Here is a 22,082-nt window from a genome sequence, read left to right on the forward strand (position 1 = left end):
ATTTACAAAAGTCAAGGCTGATACCATCCCAAACAAGGACATTCTTGGGCGAATTGGACACAGTACAACAAATGGCATTCCTGACTACAGAAAAACAAAAAGAACTTCCTCTTTACTTCTTGGCACTAACAAAACTGAACAAGTTAACAGCAAGAAAATTTCTACAGGCCTTGGGATTCATGGCATCATGCATAATCTTGGTCCCATTTGCCAGACTACATATGAGGAAACTACAGTGGTACCTAAAGAATCTATGGTCCCAACACAGACACAGTCTAGAAACAGAAATCCCACTAATTCCATGCTTAAAACAGGAGTTCCTATGGTGGGCTCAGGCATGCCAGTCAAACCCAGGCCTGCCCTTCCGCAGATGTCAACCAAGCCAGACCATCACAACAGGCGCTTCAGATCTAGGATGGGGGACCCACATGCTGGACAAATGCGTGCAAGGATTGTGGACACAGGATCAAATTCACCTGCACATCAATCTAAAAGAAATGCTGGCAGTAAAACTGGCAATCCAAAAGTTCAAACCTTTCCTCAAAGAGGGCCAGTTGATGATAAGGACAGACAACACCACAGTCATGTGGTACATCAACAAACAGGGAGGCACTCATTCATACCCCTATGCAGAATGACCTTGGAGCTGTGGACCCTGGCACTCAGCTACAACATTCAGTTACAGGCAATATTTGTACCGGAAAGACAATACTCTAGCAGACATACTAAGCAGAACCACGGATGCACGAATGGAAGCTGCACCCGGACATCTTCAAGACCATCTCAAAGAAATGGGGAATGCCACAGATAGACCTATTCGCATCACCTCTCAATCACCAGCTCGAAAAATTCTGCACGAGGACATTCCACCCACTAGCATGGAAAGTGGACTCACTCTCCTTCAACTGGAAAGGCCTAACAGCATATGCATTTCCTCCTCTTCCTCTGATACACAAGGTACTACTAAAGATCAAGGAAGAATGTCCAAGGATCCTGATAGCCCCAAACTGGCCAAGACAACACTGGTATCCACTACTGAAGAGCATGTCTCGAACAACATGTCCTCTGATGCCTTTGATGTTAACTCAGAACAACTACTCGATCATACATCCAAACCTAAAAACGCTGCAACTCACTGCATGGAACATCACATAGCAGCAGCTAATCCAGAACTTTCCCAAAGAGTTAAAGACATTATTCTTGAAGAGCAGACCTTCAACAAGAAAGAACTATGCTGGAAAATGGAAAAGGTTTGTCATTTGGAGTACCGAAAGAGGAAAAGATGTGTCAAACATAGATATGCCTAACATTCTGGAGTATCTGGCCGAACTTCTTCATTCAGGCCTGTCCTACTCCTCCATCAAGATACATGCATCAGCTATTTCAGCAGAATACAGCTTTGATCCTCCTGTTTTTTCACACCCTTTGCTCAGGCAGTTCCTCAGAGGAATCAAGAATGTAAAACCTCCCAGGAAACCACCATTACCAGCTTGGGACTTAAACTTTGTGCTAGAAAAGTTGACACTAGCACCTTTTGAACCAGCAGCAACAGCAGACCTACAACACCTGTCATGGAAAACTGCTTTTCTACTGGCAATTACTTCAGCAAGGAGGGTTTCAGAACTACAGGCCTTAATGGCAGTACAACCCTTCCTAATCTTCCACCAAGATAGAGTGTCCTTGAGGACTAATCCTACATTTATGCCTAAGGTGGTATCCAGAGTATCTTTAAACCAGGCAATCCACCTACCTTCCTTCTTTCCCAACCCACAAAACAGAGGGGAAAGAATACTGCATACCTTGGATGTACATAGACAGCTACGCTACTACTTGGACAGAACAAAAATAGCAGAAAGACTGACCAACTTTTTGTAGCCTATGCAACTGGAAGGAAAAGCTATTTCCAAACAGACAATCTCCAAATGGATAGGAAATTGCATACGATACTGTTACTCCTTCCATGGAAAACCAATTCCACAGAACATAAGACCTCATTCTACAAGGGCAACAGCCACTACCACAGCCTTCTTGTGGCAACCAAAGACATTATTGAGGCGGCTACTTGGACCTCCGTGCATACATTTGCCAAGCATTATAATTTACCTCTTTATTCCAGATCCCGAGCAGGGTTTGCCACTGCTGTACTGCAAGGGATCTTAAACACACCATAATCTACCTTTATCCTCCTCCCTAGTTGGCTATGGTATTCTACCCACTTGTTATGACTGCAGATGCATCCATGAAGGACATAGTACAGTTTTGTACCTACCATAAATGTAGATGTCCGAACTGGATAGCATCTGCAGTCAGGCCCTCCTCTGTGGTACTCCTAGGGTGTTTACCCTCCTAATAGCTAGCTGTTGGGGAGTCTTTATGGTGTATTTGTTTGTATATATGTACATATATGCTTATTGTTGTGTTTACCTCTATCTATTTGGAAACATTGGCATCTATCCAAATTTTACCCTGCAAGAGGGCTACTGGCATCTGGGGCAAGAAACACTGAGGAAAATGGCGTCGGGTGATGCTTTCCAGCAGAGATGACGTCGGATGGAGTGCGACATCAGCCGAAGCCGGACCCGGACTTTGGAATCCGGCCGACTGCAGGGCTGCCTGACGACAGGACAACCCACTTGTTATGACTGCAGATGCTATCCAGTTCGGACATCTACATTTATGGTAGGTACAAAACTGTACTTTCTCTGCACTTCCCTTTGGCTTATCTACTGCGCCCAGGGTGTTCCCAAAGTGCCTAGCTCCAACCATTGCATATTGCAGGCAGAGAAGAATTCAAATGTACTACTACAGCATCTGGCATTTGTAAAGAGACTTCTAACTTCAGTGGGGTGCACCATCAACAAAAAGAAAACTCAGCTGGTAACCAGCCAACAGATTTTATTCTTGGGGGAAAGCCTGAACACAGCTTCCCAGACAGCATTCCTCACTCCAGAGAAACAAATTTATTTGGCAAACTACTTCAATCTACTGGCCACCAAATCCCGGCTATCTGCAAGAAAAATACTGTAAGCCCTAGGGTTCATGGCCTCTTGCATTCTACTAATTCCATATGCAAGATTGCATATGAGGAAACTTCAGTGGTACATAAAAAGTCTCTGGTGTCAACATTCTCAGGACCTGGAAACAATGATTCCTATCATTCCTTGTCTAAGGACAGAGTTCCTTTGGTGGGCAGAGGCCTGCAACCACAACAAGGGACTCCCTTTCACTCTACCCCCTGCTGCCCAAACCCTAACAACAGACACATCAGACTATGCAAGAGGGGCTCACATGGCAGGGCAATGCATTCAGAGCAGATGGAGCCCAAAGCAAATGCACCTGCATATCAATCAGAAATGTTAGCTGTACAGAATGCTCTGACAGCCTTCAAAGGCCTTATTCTTCCAGGACAACTATTGGTAAAGACAGACAGCACCACAGTTAAACAAGCAGGGGGAGGACCCATTCCTACCCACTCTGCAGATTAGCCATGGCTCTGTGGAACACAGCCTTGAGCAGCCAAGTGCACCTGCAAGCTCAATTCCTGCCAGGCAAACTAAATTCACTGGCAGACGACTTAAGCAGAAATCTCATGGACCCACACAAGTGGAAACTGGAACAGGTGGGGGGGCACCAGAGGTGGACCTGTTTGCTTCCCCTCAGAACTATCAGTTGAGCAAATATTGCACCAGAACTCCCCACAGCCAAGCTTGAAAGTGGATGCCCTGTCCTTTCCCTGGGAAAGCCTCTCAGTTTATGCCTTTCCCCCTCTGCCCCTCCTCTGGAAGGTTCTACTAAAGATCAAACAGGACAATCCTGATAGCACCAGACTGGCCACGCCAGCACTGGTACCCTCTTTTGCGGTCTGACAGTACTGCCACCATGGAACTTGCCTCAAACGCCTTCCCTGCTGTCCCAGCAGGTGAGCCAGATTCTGCACCCTCTGCTACAGACCTTCAACCTTGCAGCTTGGCTCATCCCCTGAACTCTTCACCAGCAATCCTCAGTAAGCAGGTGCTGGATGTCATTCTTGAGGCAAGGAGGCTTAGTACTAGAAAATCCTATTTGGAAAAGTGGAAAAGATACTGTTCCTGGAGCCAGTCTCAGGGAAGGGACACGACTGTGTCCAGCTTACCTCATATACTAGATTACTTAACAGAAATGCTCCACAAGGGCCTATCCTTTTCTTCAATAAAGATTCATGTCTCTGCCATCTCAGCTTATCATAATACTGGGCCACCCCTCTTCTCTCATCCTCTGGTAAAACAGTTCCCGAGGAACCACAAATGTAAGACCCCCAGGAGAGCTCCCACTTCTCTCTGGGACCTTAACTTTGTATTGGAAAAGCTCACGCTTCCACCATTTGAACCTGCTGCAACAGCAGAGTTAAAACTCCTCTCATGGAAAACAGCTTTACTTCTAGCCATCACTTCAGCAAGAAGAGTGTCTGAATTGCAGGCCCTTATGGCAGTGGAACCCTTCATTATCTTCCATGTGGACAGGGTTTCCCTCAGGACTAACCCATCTTTTATGCCAAAGGTGGAGTCTAGTGTGGCTTTAAACTAGTCCATTCATTTGCCAACTTTTTTCCCTAATCCTCAGAATAAAGGGGAAAGGATCCTGCACTCCCCGGACGTGCACATACAACTTAGGTTCTATCTGGACAGGACTAGGCCTCTCAAAATCTGACCAGCTGCTAGTTAGCTTTGCTGCAGGGTCAGAGGGCAAGGCAATTTCAAAGCAAACCATTTCTAAATGTATAGCACACTGCATCCATTTCTGCTACAAACGCCATGGGAAACCTACCCCACAGGGGATCAGAACACATTCCACTATGGCTACATCTACCTCTGCATCATTCCCCAGGAGAGTCCCTACCAAGGACATCCTGGAAGCTGCAACCTGGAGCTCTGTACACACTTTCACCAAGCATTACCACTTTACCTATCTTTTCTAAATCCAGAGCTGGATTTGGGACAGCAGTCCTACAGGGCCTGATTGCCAGCCCTAATGCTTCTTAATTACCTCCACCCTTCCGTAGCGTTGGGAATCAACCCAAATATGATAACTGCAACAGTGAAACATGAAGAACATAGTACAGTTGTGTACACTTACCATAAATGTAGATGTTCGAGTGTATTCACTGTTGTAGTCCTGGTTACCCTCCCTCCAGCCCCCTGATCGCTCGTTACATCTACTTATCTTTTTTGTTTGGCATATCTTATATCATGTGTATTTGCTTTTTTTTGGGGGGTGTTCCATACCATGTAATTGCTTCCTATTTTGGGGGCACCTGACATCTGGGGCAAGAAAAATGATGTAATGGCGTCGGCTGCATGTTTTATACCCCTGATGACCCGATGTCATGCAAGAAGTGACAACATCTGACGCAGAAATCCCAAGACTCTGGTATTCAGGCCGGCTGAGGGCTACCTGCAAGCAGACCTAGGTTATAGAGATGTTGGAAATTTTGTATGAGAAATGGTATCAATGGCCTTTGAAAAGCACCAGGAACAGTGATGAAACAAGTTTTCCAGAGTCTTTTGCAACCATAGTTCTTGGTGATTTTAACACCGACTGGCACCCCTGCTCCTCCGACCCCCATCCCCCTCACCCATATAAACTTATCTGTGTTTAAACAGACCATAACCTCTCCCACTAGGATAAACAAACCAACCAACGGGGAAAGTATCCTAGACTGAATCCTGCTTAATAACCATCCCCAACTGTACACAGCTGGTACTCTCCCTGATGATCTTAGCGACCATTGTTTAACCTATATCATAAAACATAAGACAGGAAACTCTCAGCAGCCCAAATATAAAACAGAAGCAGTAAAAACTTTGATGCTGCTATGTTCCAAAATGAATTAAAAGCAGTTGACTGGTCAAAACTAAAAAAATCTAACACTAGAGGAGGCAATAGATCACTTTAACACTAAATTCCTAAGTATCCTTGATTCCCATGCTCCAGCACGTACAATAAAAACTAGATCAAATACAGCACCATGGCTCAGAAAAGATATCAAAGCTAAAATCAAAACTAGAAACAAAGCCTAGGCCAGCTGGAGAACAACTAAAGTCCCACTTAACCATCTAAAATATCATCAACTCAGGAATGATACAAAAAAGTCTATTTTACTGGATAAAAAAAGCTTCTACCAAAATCTCCTACAAAAACACCATAACAACCCTCAAAAGTTCTGGGCAGGCATAAATCAACTACTTTGTACAGGTCATTCCACCATCCCACCCCGGCTAACTACACACATTGTTCTCCTGAGACCATGAGTAGCGCCTTTAATAACTTTTTCACTGAAACAATCCAATCCCTAGCAAACCAACTAACCCCCCCTAATTTAAACCACATGCGTAATCTGCCCAATGATCACTCCAAATTTAGTTTCCAACCAATATCCACTATTTTTATCAAAACCCTTCTAAAAAAACTAAAACCTACCACCCTCGCCGCTGACCTCCTCCCTGCAGAGTACCTACAAATAGCTGCAGATGCCATTGCATATCCCGTATCTATTTTCATCAACAGAACCTTATCCGAAAACACTATCCCCTCCCTTTGGAAAAAATCTCACGTCATCCCACTCCATAAAGGTGGTAGTTCCTCAGACATATCCAACTGTAGACCCATTGCCATTCTTTCCTCACTAGCCAAAATAATGGAGAAATGTGTACACAAGCAAGTAATGCAATACCTTACACAGATTCCAACTCCCAGCATGGTTTCAGGCCATACCACAGCACCACCTCAGCCTTCCTTTCCTTTGCTACTGCCATAAACCAAAACAGGAGTGACAGTAGGCTAACATCCGCCCTCTTTTTTGACCTGTCAAAAGCCTTTGACATGGTCAACCATGAACTTCTCATTCTTTCACTAAAATCTAGACCATCATTAAGAAGCCTGGATCACTGTATAGAAACAAGACATTTTTAACCCCACTGGCTAGGACTGCAATCACCCGATCATGCCTACTCTCTACTCTTTTATATGTCTCGCTTGTACTCAAATCTCAACAAATCCGAACTGGGTAAGCTGTCCCATAGCTACAATCATATTGCTAGATTCACCACTGGCTCCACCTATAGAACCCATCACTGCCAGAACCTTAAACAACTAGAGTGGCTAGAACTGCCCAGCTTAATTCAATTCAATCAACTCTTAATAGCGCACAAAATTTTGTACCACCTTGAGGATATACCCCCTCACTTAAAAATATTAAGCCATATAGCAACCTAAGATCCCTATGGTCAGCCGATAAAATACTGGTCCAAACCACCAAAGCTAATAACTCTGCTGGTGAATCCCTGTTTGACAAAACCTGGAATTTGTTACCAAGCTATATAACCCTACAATCCTACAAAAGTCTCTTAAAAAAAAAACCTCAAACAGTATCTCAAAGTGAATTGGCTATGCCCATGTACCAACCCTGATTGTTATAAACTAAAAGCATATTCTGTAATTATCATAACTTGTAGCTATGTCACCAAGCTGTGCTTCCAATCTGATGTCTCTTACTTTTAATTGTGTTTGTCCATGAGAATTGTGAGTCCCTACTAGGGAACACTACTAAGCCATTGTATATAATCACTTTGTTTTTATAATTGTTTGCTATCAATGAGAATTGTGAGCCCCTGCTAAGGAACTCTACTAAGCCATTGTATACAAGTCTACTGTTGTGCTGTATGTTGGCAAAAACCCATGTTGGGTAGCTGTTCGTTGGGTTTGTAAAAGGTTTTCAAACAGTTGCTTATGGACACATTTTTGTAGTAGTTTAGCAAGTGGGAACAGATAGTAGGTGAAAGTTAGATTATTTCGATGGAATTACCCCCTTTATGTAGGGGGATGTTGAATGTCTTTTTCAAGATTTGTGGAACACGAGATTCTCTAATTGATCTACTAATGAGTATACTGACTAGATATGCTGTAGCTTCTGCAGCAACTTTTAGGTATTGTGCTGGGAAGCTGTATGCAGAGGAAGAGATGATTTTCAGTTTAAATAGAAGTTTTTTTTTTTATTATGTTAGGCACAGGCTTTAGAGAAAATTTTGGACAGTTTATGGAGGTAGTTTAGATAGGGTCAAATGATAGAGACAGTAAATTAGAATGTATAGTTGTAGTTGGAAGAGTGGATGAGATAGTTACTGTTTTGAGAGAGTGGTGGTTGGCTATAGAATCAGCAAAATTATTAAATATGGTTTCTGTTTGCAGTGTGGATTTATTGGGATGAGCAATGGGATCAGATTTGGAACCTTGACTAAGAAGTGCTTTAACAGATGAGAATTGTTTGCAGTTATTTTTATGTTTATTTTGGAGTCGAGTGTAACATTCTTTTGTCTTCTTTTTTATTTGGATTTTGTCTTGATTGCACAGATATTTAAATGTTTGTAAATTACAGTTGGTTTTATAGTTTGACCATTTTTTCCATGCTTTATCTCTGTTGCTCATTAATTGTTTGCAATGTTTTGTTAACCATGGGGTATGTTTAGTGGGGTGATGGGTGGGGGTTTACACTGTTGAGGGTGTCTAGGAAGGTTATATTAAAGTAATTTACTACTGCATCTAGGGGTAGCATTTTAGGGGAAAACAGTTCATAGATTTTAGTATCTTAATGAAGATGTTTTAAAATGAGAAATCGCAAGTCATTATATAGTGGATATGAAAAGTTTACACACCCCTGTTAAAAACGCCAGTTTCTTTTTTTTATATAAAAAAATGAGACCACAATAAATCATTTCAAAACTTTTCCCACTTTTAACGTGACCTATAACCTGTACATTTCAATTGAAAAACAAACAAGTCTGTTAGGGGCAAAATATAAAAAATAAAAAAAACATACAATAAGCTGGTTGCATATGTGTGCACACCCTTAAACTAATACTTTGTTGAAGCACCTTGATTGAAAATGCTCAGAAGAGATGCACCAAGATGCTGAAAAGTATTTGCTTTAAATTTAAGGCAGATTGATTACATAGTTTGGAACTTGCATAGTGTGAAGGAATGTTGGTATGGGGATAAGGGTCTGGATACATATTGTGGTAAGGGAATTGGATGAAGCAGAGTTTAAAAAAATGGTTGTATAAGAAGAACTTGAGACAAATAGTGGCAGACTGATCAGAGCTTACAGAGGTGGGACTGGCCTTATCCTCATAGTAACAAGTAGTATGAAAAACACCTTTTGTGCTGAGTGTGTTTGGACTCTGAATGTCTTACAGAAGTAATTATTGGTACAGGTATACTTTAGAACCACAGAACTGCTTTAATCAATTTTGTATTCCTGTATTTTAACCCAGTTCTCCATCTGAATAGTGCTGTTGGCTTGGATTTGTAAATTGACAGGTAAGTGCTGGCAGTTGAGAATGTCTCTGTAATTTAAGAAAAAGACAATTAATTGTTGATAGATGTCTCGCAGTAAGGGCATTGCAGGTTTTTATACTGCAACAGTTTTTAGTTGTATACCTTGGAATTTTGAGTCATACTGAGAACTTAGTCTTCGTGAAGCAGTTTGTGAAGTATATTTCACCATAGTGCAGAACTTGTTGCATAAAATGGATGAAACAACACTTATGCAATGATTATTTTGTAATGGTGTCATCGCCTGTTGTGTGATCTTTACTATCAACAGCATCACTATAATGTCATGAGAGACCCTGGTTGTACTTAGATCAGGCTTGTTCAACTGTAGAGGGAGGTCTGTTTGTTTAGGTGGGTAATGTTTATGTTTACTGTTTGTCCTATCTGTGATGGACAAGGCCACCTGTGGCTGTAGAATGCTGACATTTTATTAGTCCTATTGGGCAGTTTTCTGATCATGTCATCCAGCTTTCAATTGCCAGATTACCTTTATGACACTGACCATTTATAAAAGGAGGAGCTGAGGGAGGGCAATACATTGGAGAAGAGATCTGCAGGGATACCAGTACTGAGGACCCTGTTTATGGTTGAGTTGTTTATTCTTTTAAAAATGTATATTCATAATTGCTTTTACTCTTTGATGGACTGCAAAGAGCCAAGACTGTACCAGCTCATTTGACCATTTAATAAGCAAGTAAAATTTAAAAATTACACTTTTTATCATACTAGTGGTTGTTATTGTTATTTAGACCAGTGATTTTCATACTTGACATTGCTGTAGGTAGCATAAAAAATATGTTGCAGTGTCCAAAGTCAGGGGATATTGTCAGTAAGAGGATGTTTAATCTCACAGATATTGCTAAAATACAAAAAATGACCATAACGATTAATAGTTAAATGATAACAGTTTGAAATTCCGGGACTCATTAGTGTGAGTCTTGGAATAGCAAGATTGAATGACTGAAAATGGGGATTTACGTATACTAAGTCTAAGATTGCTGTTCCTTGGAATACTCACATATCATGAAATTTGTGTATATATGAGTTTGGGGCTTGCCTCCCTGCTGAAAAAAAAAAATTAGAAGGAGAATAATATAGTTCCACATTTGCCTTTCTCCTGTGTTTTCAGACTTTTTTTCTGCCATTCCAGACGCTGTTTACAAGTCTTAGTTTCAGTAGAGATCCCTAATAAAACAAAATATACCTTGTTCTCTATATTTAAATGTTTTGCACCCTTTGGTGACCTAGAGACTTCCTAAGAGAGTATTTCTTTTCTTTTTAGGCTGCATTTTATGCTGTGGACAGTTGGCTGTGAGCAGGAGAACTGAAGAGTAGTAGGGTGCAGGATGGATTTGGATGGCAGTCATGAGGCGGTAAGTATGTTTATATAGTAGATTACATTTATTGTTGTGCTTGAGTCATTTTAACAAACTGTAGTTAAAAGGAAGGGAAAAAAAAAAAAAAAAACTTCCTCAAACTTTTTTGTGCTTCATCAGTTAATTATTTATTTGACCATTCTTGGAGTGAAGTTGTTTCTGCAGAAAACATAACTGTTTCATTTATCTGCTGCCAGGTATTCAGCAGTTCTTTTTAAGATGGTGTGGTTAGGCAGGTTTGTGTTGGATATTGCAAAAAATTGAGCAGGTCTGCTACTGCTGTCAAGGAAAGGCTATAAGGTTTGAGATTCCATTAAAAAGGTGCGTTTTCAACCTGATTCAGGATAGCAATTTTATTTAATTACTTGTGATGGTACTGGAATATAGCTTATTAAACGTAAGCAAACTTTGATATGATGGATTACATCTGTCCTGACAAATTGTGGAAAGGCTGAGGTAAACATAAAGACAGCTAACAGAGTTGGTCATAGTTCATTTGGTAATATACTTGTTTTAACAGCTGACAGTGGTTTGGCCTGAGCAAAGCTTCTTTTGGATCAGTTAGGGCTTTCCTGTCTTTTTGTTTCTTTAATGTTTGCACTTTGATCCTGCCGTAGGAGTAAAGGATCTGTGCTGTTCTAGTGCATTGGATCTGTAGCTTATTTTAGTAGCTTGATACAAGTGCTCTATGCTGCTGTTGATTTGGTAATGCATTGTTTTGTTAGACCTGTATCATCCGATTAAGCTATTTTCTGACTTTTCCTTTGTATAATGTCTTTTGCTTCCACACAGTTGAGTTTTCTCCTGCTGCTGTTGCTTGAAGCTGAAGTGTGCCAGTGGCAGACAGTGGTTATTTAACATTTTAATGTTTAGTTAGGTTGCCATCCATTTTCATATATTTTGCCAAGCTTGGTGCAGACTTTGGAGCATGAACAGGCTTCTATTTTCATGCTCTGTTTTGTAATTCCCACAAAAAATGTATAAGTAGCTAAGTAGTTCAACATGGACAGGGCCAAGCATGTTGCGTTTGTGCTTGCTTACAGATGGTATGTAATATTGTTGTCTTGTCCCTGTGTGTGACATTGCTTTTGCCTTTATGTAAACACACACTTTTTAATGTATAAGTAGCATATTCTCTTCCCATGCTAACTGGTCACTGAAAGATGTTCGTCATGAGTCAAGCTGCAGTTTATTCATCATCCATGGGCTTTATTTAATGCGGGTACTGTTTGCTTAAAGGGCTAGGACCAGGTGACTGGAGTTTTAGTGGCTTGGGTACTGATGGAGCTAGTGTGGGGAGGGAAATCAGTCTGTGCCTGCTGGCCTCTTTCTTGGGGGGGGGGGGGATTGGGAGGCATAAGTCTAGGTATGCACACTTGTGTTGTAATCTGCAGTGGATATGAGGTATTTCTTCAAAGTAGGGTACTGTCTTAAATGGGCTGGGCCAGTAGAATTGGTTGCATTCTGAGGTGTGGCTAGAGTTGCAGTAGCAGTAACCTATTGTACACCAGCTCTTGAGTAACTGTGGGCACGTATAGGGCAGTGCTTCAACGTTAAAACTCTGATCCCCAGCACAGATGAAGAGACTTACTTCTGGATATATCAGTTCTCACCCCAGGGGAATAAATGTGCTATTGTAGTTCAAATCTCTGTAAGGCCCAGTTTGAATTCCAATTTTTCGATAGATGGTCTCCCATAAGAAAGAGCCTCCATCCTGGACATATGCCTCACCATTGTGTCTACCCCTGTACCCCATGAAACTACAATAAGTTTTTTTTTTTTTTTTTTTTTTTTTTTATCATTTTGATCCCATGCCTGTTGACTATCAGGTGTTACGGCACTGTCATAGATGCATCCATGAGGGTGCTTTGTGCTGTCTTTGGTTTCATGGCAGTGAGACCATTTTTCATTTATGAACTTAACCCATCACACCCCATTGGTGACACAAACATTTGCATCGCCATAAGATCCAACTGCACACCTAAGTCCACATGTATGTGCCCTCTCACTTCCACTCATAGGGGCTACCATCACTGAATTGGGCTGTCATGCTAACATCCTCCTGATTTGCCCCCCAGTGCCAGTCTAGCTTCAGCTGTCTAGTGGGGCCCTGTTATTGAAGCCGTGATGAAAGCCAGAGCCATGGTTGTACATGTTCATCCTCCCTGCCTGCCTTTGCCATCAGGCACCCAAGCCATTAGTTGAACTCAAATTGCTTGTGTTGCAGTCACTGGCACAGACTAGACTACATAATATTTTGTGGGAAATACATGGTCACATGGCATAGAATTAGTGATCATGTGGTCTATCCAGACAGCCACATCAGAACTAAATCGGTGAGAGGTCATTGTACAAATGAATGCTATGGTCACAGTAAAATTCTGGATGAGGCTGTAATGGATAGGATATGTAGACTATCCCCCATACCATTAAGGAAGCGTGGCATTAAATGGTTGTTATGATGCCATCAATACTAACATCAGCATCCAGGATGGGTGTACATAAGCATTTCTGGTTTAGAGCCCAGCTTTTTTTAGATGTAGTGGCAGCTGTAAAATGCCTTCATAGAGAGTATGATTATCCTCCCCCAAGAAATTAACAAAAATGGTGGAGAAGGGGAAAACCGTTGAGTTTCTGAAGCAGTTTTTTTTTCCCACCAACTGATTTTGAGGTATATTAGAAGCTACCCTACCAATTGCTGACTTTTCTGTAGACCATAAGTAAGGTATATAAAATCAGACAGATCAAAGATTTTGAAAAGACGCAGTTCTGGAAAGGTATTGGAAGTGAAGAGGGAATTATCCTTCTCCCCATTATGGCAATGTACAATAGTGACTGCTATTTTTACTCCTTTGCTTTCTCCCTCTGCATATTTTGAGATTGAGGCTATCCTTGTAAAGTGGTTCTAACTACAGACAAATGGATAAAGCTGGATCTGAAGTAGTTGACTTCATTGGATATACAACCTGTGGGTTTCGGATCCGACATGGCCACATTTTCCAATTACTGATCCGAGCTCCCAGCTCCTCCCCTTATCCATAATGCCCCCTGTCTCCTTTCTCCCTTCAGATCTTGTTTGCCGCTAGTGAAGCAACAAGTTTGGGCCGAGCTCTTAGCATTAGTTGGGTCTTTGTGAGTAAAATTTTGTGATTTTTTTTTTTTTTTTTTTTTTTTTTTTTTTTTTTTTTTTTTTTTTTTGCTGTAATCTCTCTCTTTTCTTTCTTTAACTTTTCTTTACCTCTCCGCGACAGTCGCTGGTCCAAAAAAAAAGTTTTTCTTTCCACTTCTTCTCTGCCTTTTTATCACATGTGTGAGTGTGTGTGGGCATGTTTAGGGATGTCAAAAGCCCCTAAATCAGGTTTCAGAAAATGCACAGAGGATGGCCACACTCTGTGTGTGGTGTGTTTGGGAGCAGCGCACCTTCAGACACTCTGTCTTATCTGTGCTGTGTTCAACCCCAGAGCACTGAAGGACAGGAGGGATAAACTAATATTAAAAGGCCTACTTCCCTCTTCGGGGACAGTAGTGCTTTCATTCCCCTCCGGGGGAACAGCAGCAGCTGCATCTTCTTCCTCCTCCCTAGCCTCTCGGACTCAAACTCCCGCAAAGAGGTCCGGGGAGGGAGAGAAGGCCAAGAAGGACAAGTTGCGAAAGCATTCTCCTGACTGCTCGGTTCAGGCAGGTCTGCAATCTAAAGTGAGGCCTCCAACCAGACCTGGGTCTCCTCGGCTATGGTCTCCTAGATTCTGCCCTGAGATGGAGGAAATCCCTACCTGGTCCCCAGTTAGGTTCTCTCCCCATCGGCATTCCAGACCTTTTTCGGTGGTATCTTCCTGCTCCACCCAAAGCTAGACCAAAGCGGAGATGGACAAGATGATGCAGAGATTTATCAGCACTCAAATCCAGATGGGGGTCTTGCCTGCACCCTTTCCCTCTGGAGGGGGGAGCTCGCAGCCTTTCTTTACACCTATAACTCCTTCTCTGATCCGACAGTCGGTTTCGGAGTCCATGGATCCGAGGACCCTCAGGGTTGAGGGGGTCGTCGTTGAAGGTTCCATGTACCTCACCACTGGCCATTGCCTTGCACGTGTCTGATCCGACTGGTTCGGATCAGAGCTCTCAGAGCCGTAGTCTCTGTGTCGGATACCTGGGGGTGCTGTCGGCTCATAACTTTTCAGAGTGCCCGTATCCCTCTTAGCATCTTGGCTCTTAGAGCCTCTGTTCTGACTCCCCTGTAGAGTCAGAGGGGGACGTCCCCTTACTGATATCTCCCAGGAGGTTCATTCCCGGTCAGCTTTTGATGTGGTGGAGAGGGCTCTGTCGGTTTCGAGACCCTTGGCCATCTTGTCCTTGGATTCCATCCAGACCCCCTCGGCTTTGGGTGCAGTCTCTACCGTCTTGCCCTTTCAGGGACAGCCCGTGACCATCCTGCCTCAGGAGGCTCCTTCGCGGGAACAACAGGAAGTTTGCAAGTCCTCGCCAGAGCGTCCCACTGAGGAGGTCCCTTGCAAATGGATGTGTAAGAGGAGGCACTTGGACTCTCCAAAAGACACTGACTTGGAGGAGGGGGAAGGTTCCTCAAGGTCACCCCCCCCCCCCAGGATGTCTCCTTTGGGGACATCATGGAACTCCTCCGTCAGAGGGGAGGATGTTCTGCCCCAAAACCGACCTCGGACGAGTCAGTGTTCCTGGAGGCATTCAGCACAGGCCCATCTACCTCTTGGGTGTCCCCTCTTGTAGATCCTTCAGTGTTTCTTATAACATCTAGGGCATGGAAGGAACCGGACACCATGGAACCTAACCCTAAGCACCTGGACAAGGTCTTGAGTCCTCCATTGGACAGGATGTGCTGGAATAAGGGGTCCCCAGTGGATGCTAGATGCTGTAGTGGTGGCAGTCACCACCAAGAAGGAGCTCGCGCAGGAGCGCTCCATGGTTCATCCTCCTGATCGTGAGCAAGGGTGGTGGACCATTTTGGGAAGTGGGTGTATGCATCAGTGACCTTCTCTATTCTCGTCATTCGATTATAGCGAGACTTGGTCAAGGAAGTCGCTGAGTCGACCCTGAAGTCTATTTCGGCGGAGGACAAAAAGAAGTTCTCTGTGCGAATGGCCACTCTTAAAGCAGTTTCGAATACGTCCATGTGCCTGCTCTCCCACGCTACGGAGGGAGCCGCAAGGGCTGCCGGGACGGGCGTTGCCATCAGGCGCCACGCCTGGCTCCGGCTTTGTCAATTCTCAGAGCTCTTTAAGGTGTTATTTACAAGTGCCCCTTACGATGGTTCTTCCCTTTTTGGGAAGTCTGTCATAGACTTTGGTCCAGCGTGAGAAGGATGGGAAGACACTGTCTGCCATCTGAATCCGCTTCTCTTCCCCGCAATAATCCTTTTCCAGGAGTCGGTGAGGGACGAAGAAGATGTGGTTCTGAAAGTCTTAGGCATTTTCCCGGACACTGAGGACTCGCGTTCCCCCAGAGGCAGGGGAGGTTATAACAGACACCACCCGAGAGGCAGATTGGGGTCCTAGAAACGTCATGTCCTGAGAACCCTTCTCGGAGAAACCCAGGCAGCAGGCCTGAAGAGGTGCCCGACTGCTCATCTCTGGAGGCAGTCAGGGGGTCGCCTGCCACTACACCCAACGGTATGGGACTCCTTTACAAGAGATCGCTGGGTGTTGCGAATTATATCCAGAGGATATTTCATCCCATTCAAAGAACTACCACAACCGAAGAAATACCTCCCAGACATCCCACCTGCGCAAAGGGAGAAAGCAGCACTAGAAATAAAAAAGCCGCTAATCAAGCGGGTCATCCAACCTGTCCCCCTTGACCAGTCTGGATCAGGCATTTATTCCAAGTTCTTTTTAGTGCCGAGGAAAACGGGGGACCTCAGACTTGTCCTGGATCTGTCCACCTTGAGCCTGATGGTAACCAAAACAAAATTCCAGATGGTCACTCTTTCCATCCTGCCCTGTCTGCAGGCAAACGATTGGATGTGCTCGATAGACCTCCAGGATCCATACTACCACATCAAGATGGACAGGCGCTCTCGAAGATTCCTCCGCTTCTGGCTAGGAGCCAATCATTATCAGTTCAGAGCCTTTCCCTTTGGTCTCACCACAGCCCCCAGGGTGTTTACCAAGGTGATGGTGGTAGTAGCGGCTCACCTGAGCTTCAGAGTATTCAGGTCTTCTCTTACCTGGACAATTAGCTCTTTGCTGCCCCTTCCTAGCATATACATTGTCAGGCCAGGGACTGCTTTTTTCATGTAGCAAACAAACTGGGCATCACCATCAACCAAAACAAATCTTCACTGGCTCCAGTTCAGATTCTAGACTTCATCGGGGCTTGGTTGAACACCATTCAAATGAAAGTTTTCCTCACCCCAGACAGGATACGCAGTTTGAAGATAAATGCCCTGCATGTCCTTCAGGTCCAAGTTCCGATGGCAGAAGCAGTTCTAAGATCATTGAGGTCTATGGCTGCCACAATCAACCTGTTACCTTTAGCACACCTTCATATGCAAATTCTTCAGTGGACACTTGCGGTTCAGTGGTCCCTGTTAGATCTACCTTTGTCTCATCCCATTCGAATCTCCTGAGTGTGCAGAGACGCTCTTCGATGGTGGATTCAGTCCCCGGACCTGCTGAAAGGATGCCCTTTTCTTCCGGCCTTTCCCAAAGCCACTGTGACCACGGACACCTTCCAGCTAGGCTGGGGGGCATTGCTCGGGAAGGACAGTCCGACACATGGTCCTCATCCGAGACCAATTTGCATGTCAGTTTCCTGGAGATGAGGGCAGTTCTTCTTGCATTGCAGGCCCTTCATGCTCATCTTCCTCTAGGAGCGATCACAGTTCAGGCAGACAGCATGTCAGTGGTCTGGTATATCAACAAACAAGGGGGAACCAGATCTTATCCCCTCTGTAGCGAAGCCATGAGAGTGTGGGAATGGGCGATCTCCACCGGCCGTTTTCTGGTGGCAATGCACATTCTCAGATGGTCCAACATTTTAGTGGACAGGCTCAGTAGATATATCCTGATGCCTTACGAGTGGTCTCTGAATCCTTCAGTATCGGAACAGATCTTTCAAAAGTGGGGCCATCTTTCCTGCGATTTCTTCATATCTCCTTCCAGCGCGAAAAGCAGTGAGTTCTTCGCTCTGAACCCCACTCAGGGGGAAGCCCTCAGAGATGCACTAATTCATGCTTGGCCTCCCAGACCTCTTTATGCTTATCTTCTGTTACCCCTCATGTCGAAGTTTCTTCAGAAAGCTCATAGGCTGGTGAGCACTGTGATCCTCCTCGCCCCATTCTGGCCTTGCAAAGTCTGGTTCCCCTCCCTATGGTCTCCTCTACTAGTTCCACCATGGACGTTGGATCCAGTTCAGGATCTTATCTCTCATCCCTCAGGGATTCCTCATCCAGACCTGGACAGTCTGAAGCTCACTGCTTAGCTGCTCCAGTTCCCATGATTGTTAGGACTCCTGGTTTATCTTTTCCGATTAAGGATATTTTGGTGGCGGCTCACAAGTCTTTCACCAGAAAGATGTATCGTAGCAAATGGAAACGTTTGTGTATGGGCCTCACAGCATGCCTTGGATCCTTTCACAGCTCCAGTGTCTGCATTACTAGAGTTTCTGGTGGGAATTTTTTGTCAAGGGGCCAGTTTCTCCACAGTGCAAGTTCAATTTGGGTGCCATTTCTAATTTTCATGAGAGTGAAAACATGTCTTCTTTAGCCTCTTCAAAACTTTGCAAGTCCTTCCTTAAAGGTACTTTTCTACTTAGACCTCCAGTTAAGGATCCCACTCCCCCTGGGGACCTTACCTTTGTGCTCCAGGCATTAGTCTTCCCCACCTTTTGAACCGGTAGCTTCGATAGATTTACATTGTCTATCTTGGAAGACTGCTTTTTTGGTAGCCATTACTTCTGCCAAGGGATTGCTGGAACTTCAGGCTCTATCCATCAAGGCTCCATATATGATCTTTCATAAACATAGTTTCCTTGCACACTAACCCTTCCATCCTTCCCTCCCAATGTAGCGTCAGTGGCAAATATTAACCAGACTATTAATCTACCAGTGTTTTCCCCAAATTTTCAAAATAAAGGGGAGTATAATTTATTTATTTATTTATTTATTTTATTTTATTTTATTTATTTTGCATTTGTTAACCGGGCTAGTCTAACTGGATATATTTCCATTTTCAGCAGAGGCCCGGGGAGAAAAGCTCCACATCTAGACAAGACAGATACAACATAGCAAAAAAAATCATAATAACAGATTAAAATCTGGTAGGACTTTAACTCCAAGACAAGATAATTAATCACAGAGTAAAGGTATTAAACAACATATTAAACATTATTTCATCTTTAGAACCATTGAGAGAAAGCAAAAAACCAAGGAAAAGAGAGAACATTAATCGAAAGAAAGTACAGATTTAAAGAGATATGTACTGTCAGAAAAGATAGACAATAGCCGTGAGGAGGAGAAAAACAAAAAATTTTAATCAGGCTTAGAGCAGGAACATATCCAGTGGTTTTTAAGGTAGACTCTGAGTTTTTGTTTAAACAGAACAGTAGATGCAAATGAAGTAAGTTCGGAAGGAAGTTTATTCCAGAGTTTCCCAATGGTATTCGAGAAAAGGGAATCACCAGCAAGGTTATTAGATTTGGTTAAGGTAACTAGCAGTTTGCTTGAAGAGCGGAGTGAGTTCAGGTTCGAGTAGGGGGTTAAGAGGTTAGAAAGAACAGGTGTATTAAGAGGTTGGTAAAAAGCTCTTTGGGCAAACATAAGTTGGGATAGTAGCAACATGTTTGTCAGTTCAAGCCAGTTAAGTTGTTGCAGATTCAGACAGTGGTGGGTTCTAAATTGCTTCCCAGTAACAAATCTAGCTATGTTATTGTAAGTGGTAGACAGTTTAGAGAGATTGTTTTTCTTGAGATTAGTATAGATTGGTGAGGCATGGAGAAGAGTGGAAATAAGATGTGAGTGGGCAAGATTAACTTTTGCTGGGAAGGTTAAAAAAGTTTTGATTCTATATAGAGAGCCAAGTTTCCTGTTTACAGATTTAATGGTATTGTTGATATGACAGTCGAAGGAAAGATTATTGTCAATCGTGACACCTAGCAGTTTAGTAGTAGAGTCAGGTGATATAATGGTTCCATTATTAGACAAGATAGTGAAGTCAAATGTAGGGGATCTGGTAGTCGGCTTAAAGAGTAGGAGTTTGGTCTTTTTTGCGCAACGTTTTAGGAACCAAGTTTCGACTTTGGAAAATACAGCTTGAGTATTAGTTTGAAGTTCAGAAATGGATTTAGCAGAGCAAATAAGTGTGGAGTCGTCGGCATATTGAATGCATGTAGCCTGAGGAATAGCTACTTGTAAGTCATTTATAAAGAGGGAGAAAAGAAGAGGTCCAAGAATAGAGCCTTGGGGAACCCCAAGTGAAATTGGTAGAAGAGATGAGAGTTTGTTATCCCAGAGGACGGCCTGTTTCCTGTTAGTGAGATAGGAACTAAACCAGTGGATAGCCTTAGCTTCTAAGGAAAGAGATTCGAGAATTTTTAATAGGAGAGAGTGGTTAACCATGTCGAAGTTTTTGGACAGGTCAGTAAAGAGAGCGGAAGACAGGATATTATTGTTGCGATTTTTGTTAATAAAATCTGTAAAGGAGAGCAGAGCAGTAGTTGTGCTATGATAGGGCCTAAAGCCATGTTGACAGTTTGTAAGAATGTTATTTTGTATTAGGTGATTCATTAACTGATGGTGAATACATTTTTCCATTATTTTTGCGAGTGGGGACAGTAGGGCTATGGGCCTGTTGTTAGAATATTCAAAGGAGTTACCTCCTTTATGTAAGGGTATGATGTGAGATATTTTCCAGATATCAGGTATGGTTTCTTCATTTATGGTTCTATTAATAAGAATGGATATGGGATAAGCGATTTCAGAGGCTGCTTTTTGAAGGAATTCAGAAGGAAGCTGGTCAGCTGAGGGGGTACATGGTTTAAGTTTGAGAATACATCTCTGTATAAAGGTAGTGGAGATGGGTTGTAGCCTAAAGGTTGGTAGTTTGGAGGATGCATGGTCAAGGATGCTAGTATTGTCGCTGGAGAGATGGGAGGCCAAGGAATTAATAGTATCAATGAAGAATGAGTTGAAAGTATTGGCAGTATCAAGGGAAGAAATTCTTTCAGACCCAGAAGAGGAGGGAGTGGTATCTGTCCAGGGTGAAGAAGTCTGTTTAGAATTTTTGAGGGTTATTGTGATTCACTTGCTGAAGATTGCTATAATAGCTCCTTTTGTCAGAGAGGATAGCTTTTTTGGTACTGTTTCTCAGGTGCCTAAAAGTCTGTTGGTCTATGGGAGATTTGCTAGTTCGCCATTTTAACCAAGATTTGTTTCTAAGTGACATTTTTTGTCTAGTATCTTTAGATAGCCAGGGGGCTGGCTTAGATTTAATTCTGATAGAACGTTTTGGTGCATGATTATCTAGAATTGTTAGGAATGAGGTGTTAAAGTAATTAACAGCTTCTTGAAGAGGAAGTGTTTTTAGTGGGTTCCAGTTACAGGCATTTAGTTCAGTTTTAAATTGGGTAGGATTAAAATATTTGAGGTCACGTAGGGTCCTATATATAGGAGAATAGGTAGAGGCGTTCTTTTGTCTTATAATATAGGTTAGGTTGTGGTCACTAATGTCATCAGATAGCGTTCCAGACTGATATTTTACTAGAGGTTTGTTTACCAAAATCCAATCAAGAATATTTTCTTTGTTATTAGGTTTGTTAATCCTAGTAGAGGTGTTTATTGTCTGAGTAAAGCCATGGAGATTAATATGAGATGCTGGGTTGTTAGTGGTTATTGAGGACTAGTCAAGGTTGAGGTCTCCTAGTATTATGGTTTCTTGTGGGTAGGTGGATGTGGCCCAACTGAGGATATTTTCTAGGGTAGTGGAGTTATTTCCAGGAGGTAGATATATACAGATAATATAGATAGATTTTTTGGGGTTTAGTTGCAGCTTTGAGATAAGAAGTTCAGTTTTAGTAAATCCAAGGTTATCATAGGGTACTAATGTTAATTTTAGTTCAGTTTTGAATAGTAGTGCTACTCCTCCACCTTTTTTACCATTGCGGTCGAGTCTCAAGATATTGTAACCTGGAGGAATGATTTCAGTGTCTTTAGTAAAGGGTTTTAACCAGGTTTCAGTTAAACAGAGAATATCAAAGGAGTGGTGTTCAAGAAGAGAGTGGAGTTGGGTGATTTTGTTATTGACACTTTGGATATTAAGGTGCCCTATGAGTAGAGTATTTGTATTGGAGGTTGGTAATAGAAGAGATGAGTTT

The 22,082-nt window shown here is 42.9% G+C and overlaps 1 protein-coding gene across 6 annotated transcripts in view; it reads left to right on the top strand.

The window, feature by feature from the left end:
* ARHGEF1 (Rho guanine nucleotide exchange factor 1) overlaps positions 1–22,082 on the top strand; it is a 3,019,431-nt gene that overhangs the window by 481,988 nt on the left and 2,515,361 nt on the right. For all 6 annotated transcript variants that reach the window (XM_044080805.1, XM_044080809.1, XM_044080807.1 and 3 more), the window contains one exon: positions 10,649–10,739. In XM_044080805.1, coding sequence (XP_043936740.1) covers positions 10,713–10,739 — 27 coding nt within the window. In that variant the 5' untranslated portion in view covers positions 10,649–10,712. The remainder of the gene's footprint in view (positions 1–10,648; positions 10,740–22,082) is intronic.

Source organism: Protopterus annectens, chromosome 8.part0, assembly GCF_019279795.1.
Source record: "Protopterus annectens isolate FY-2018-M chromosome 8.part0, PAN1.0, whole genome shotgun sequence".
Lineage (NCBI taxonomy): Eukaryota > Metazoa > Chordata > Ceratodontiformes > Protopteridae > Protopterus > Protopterus annectens.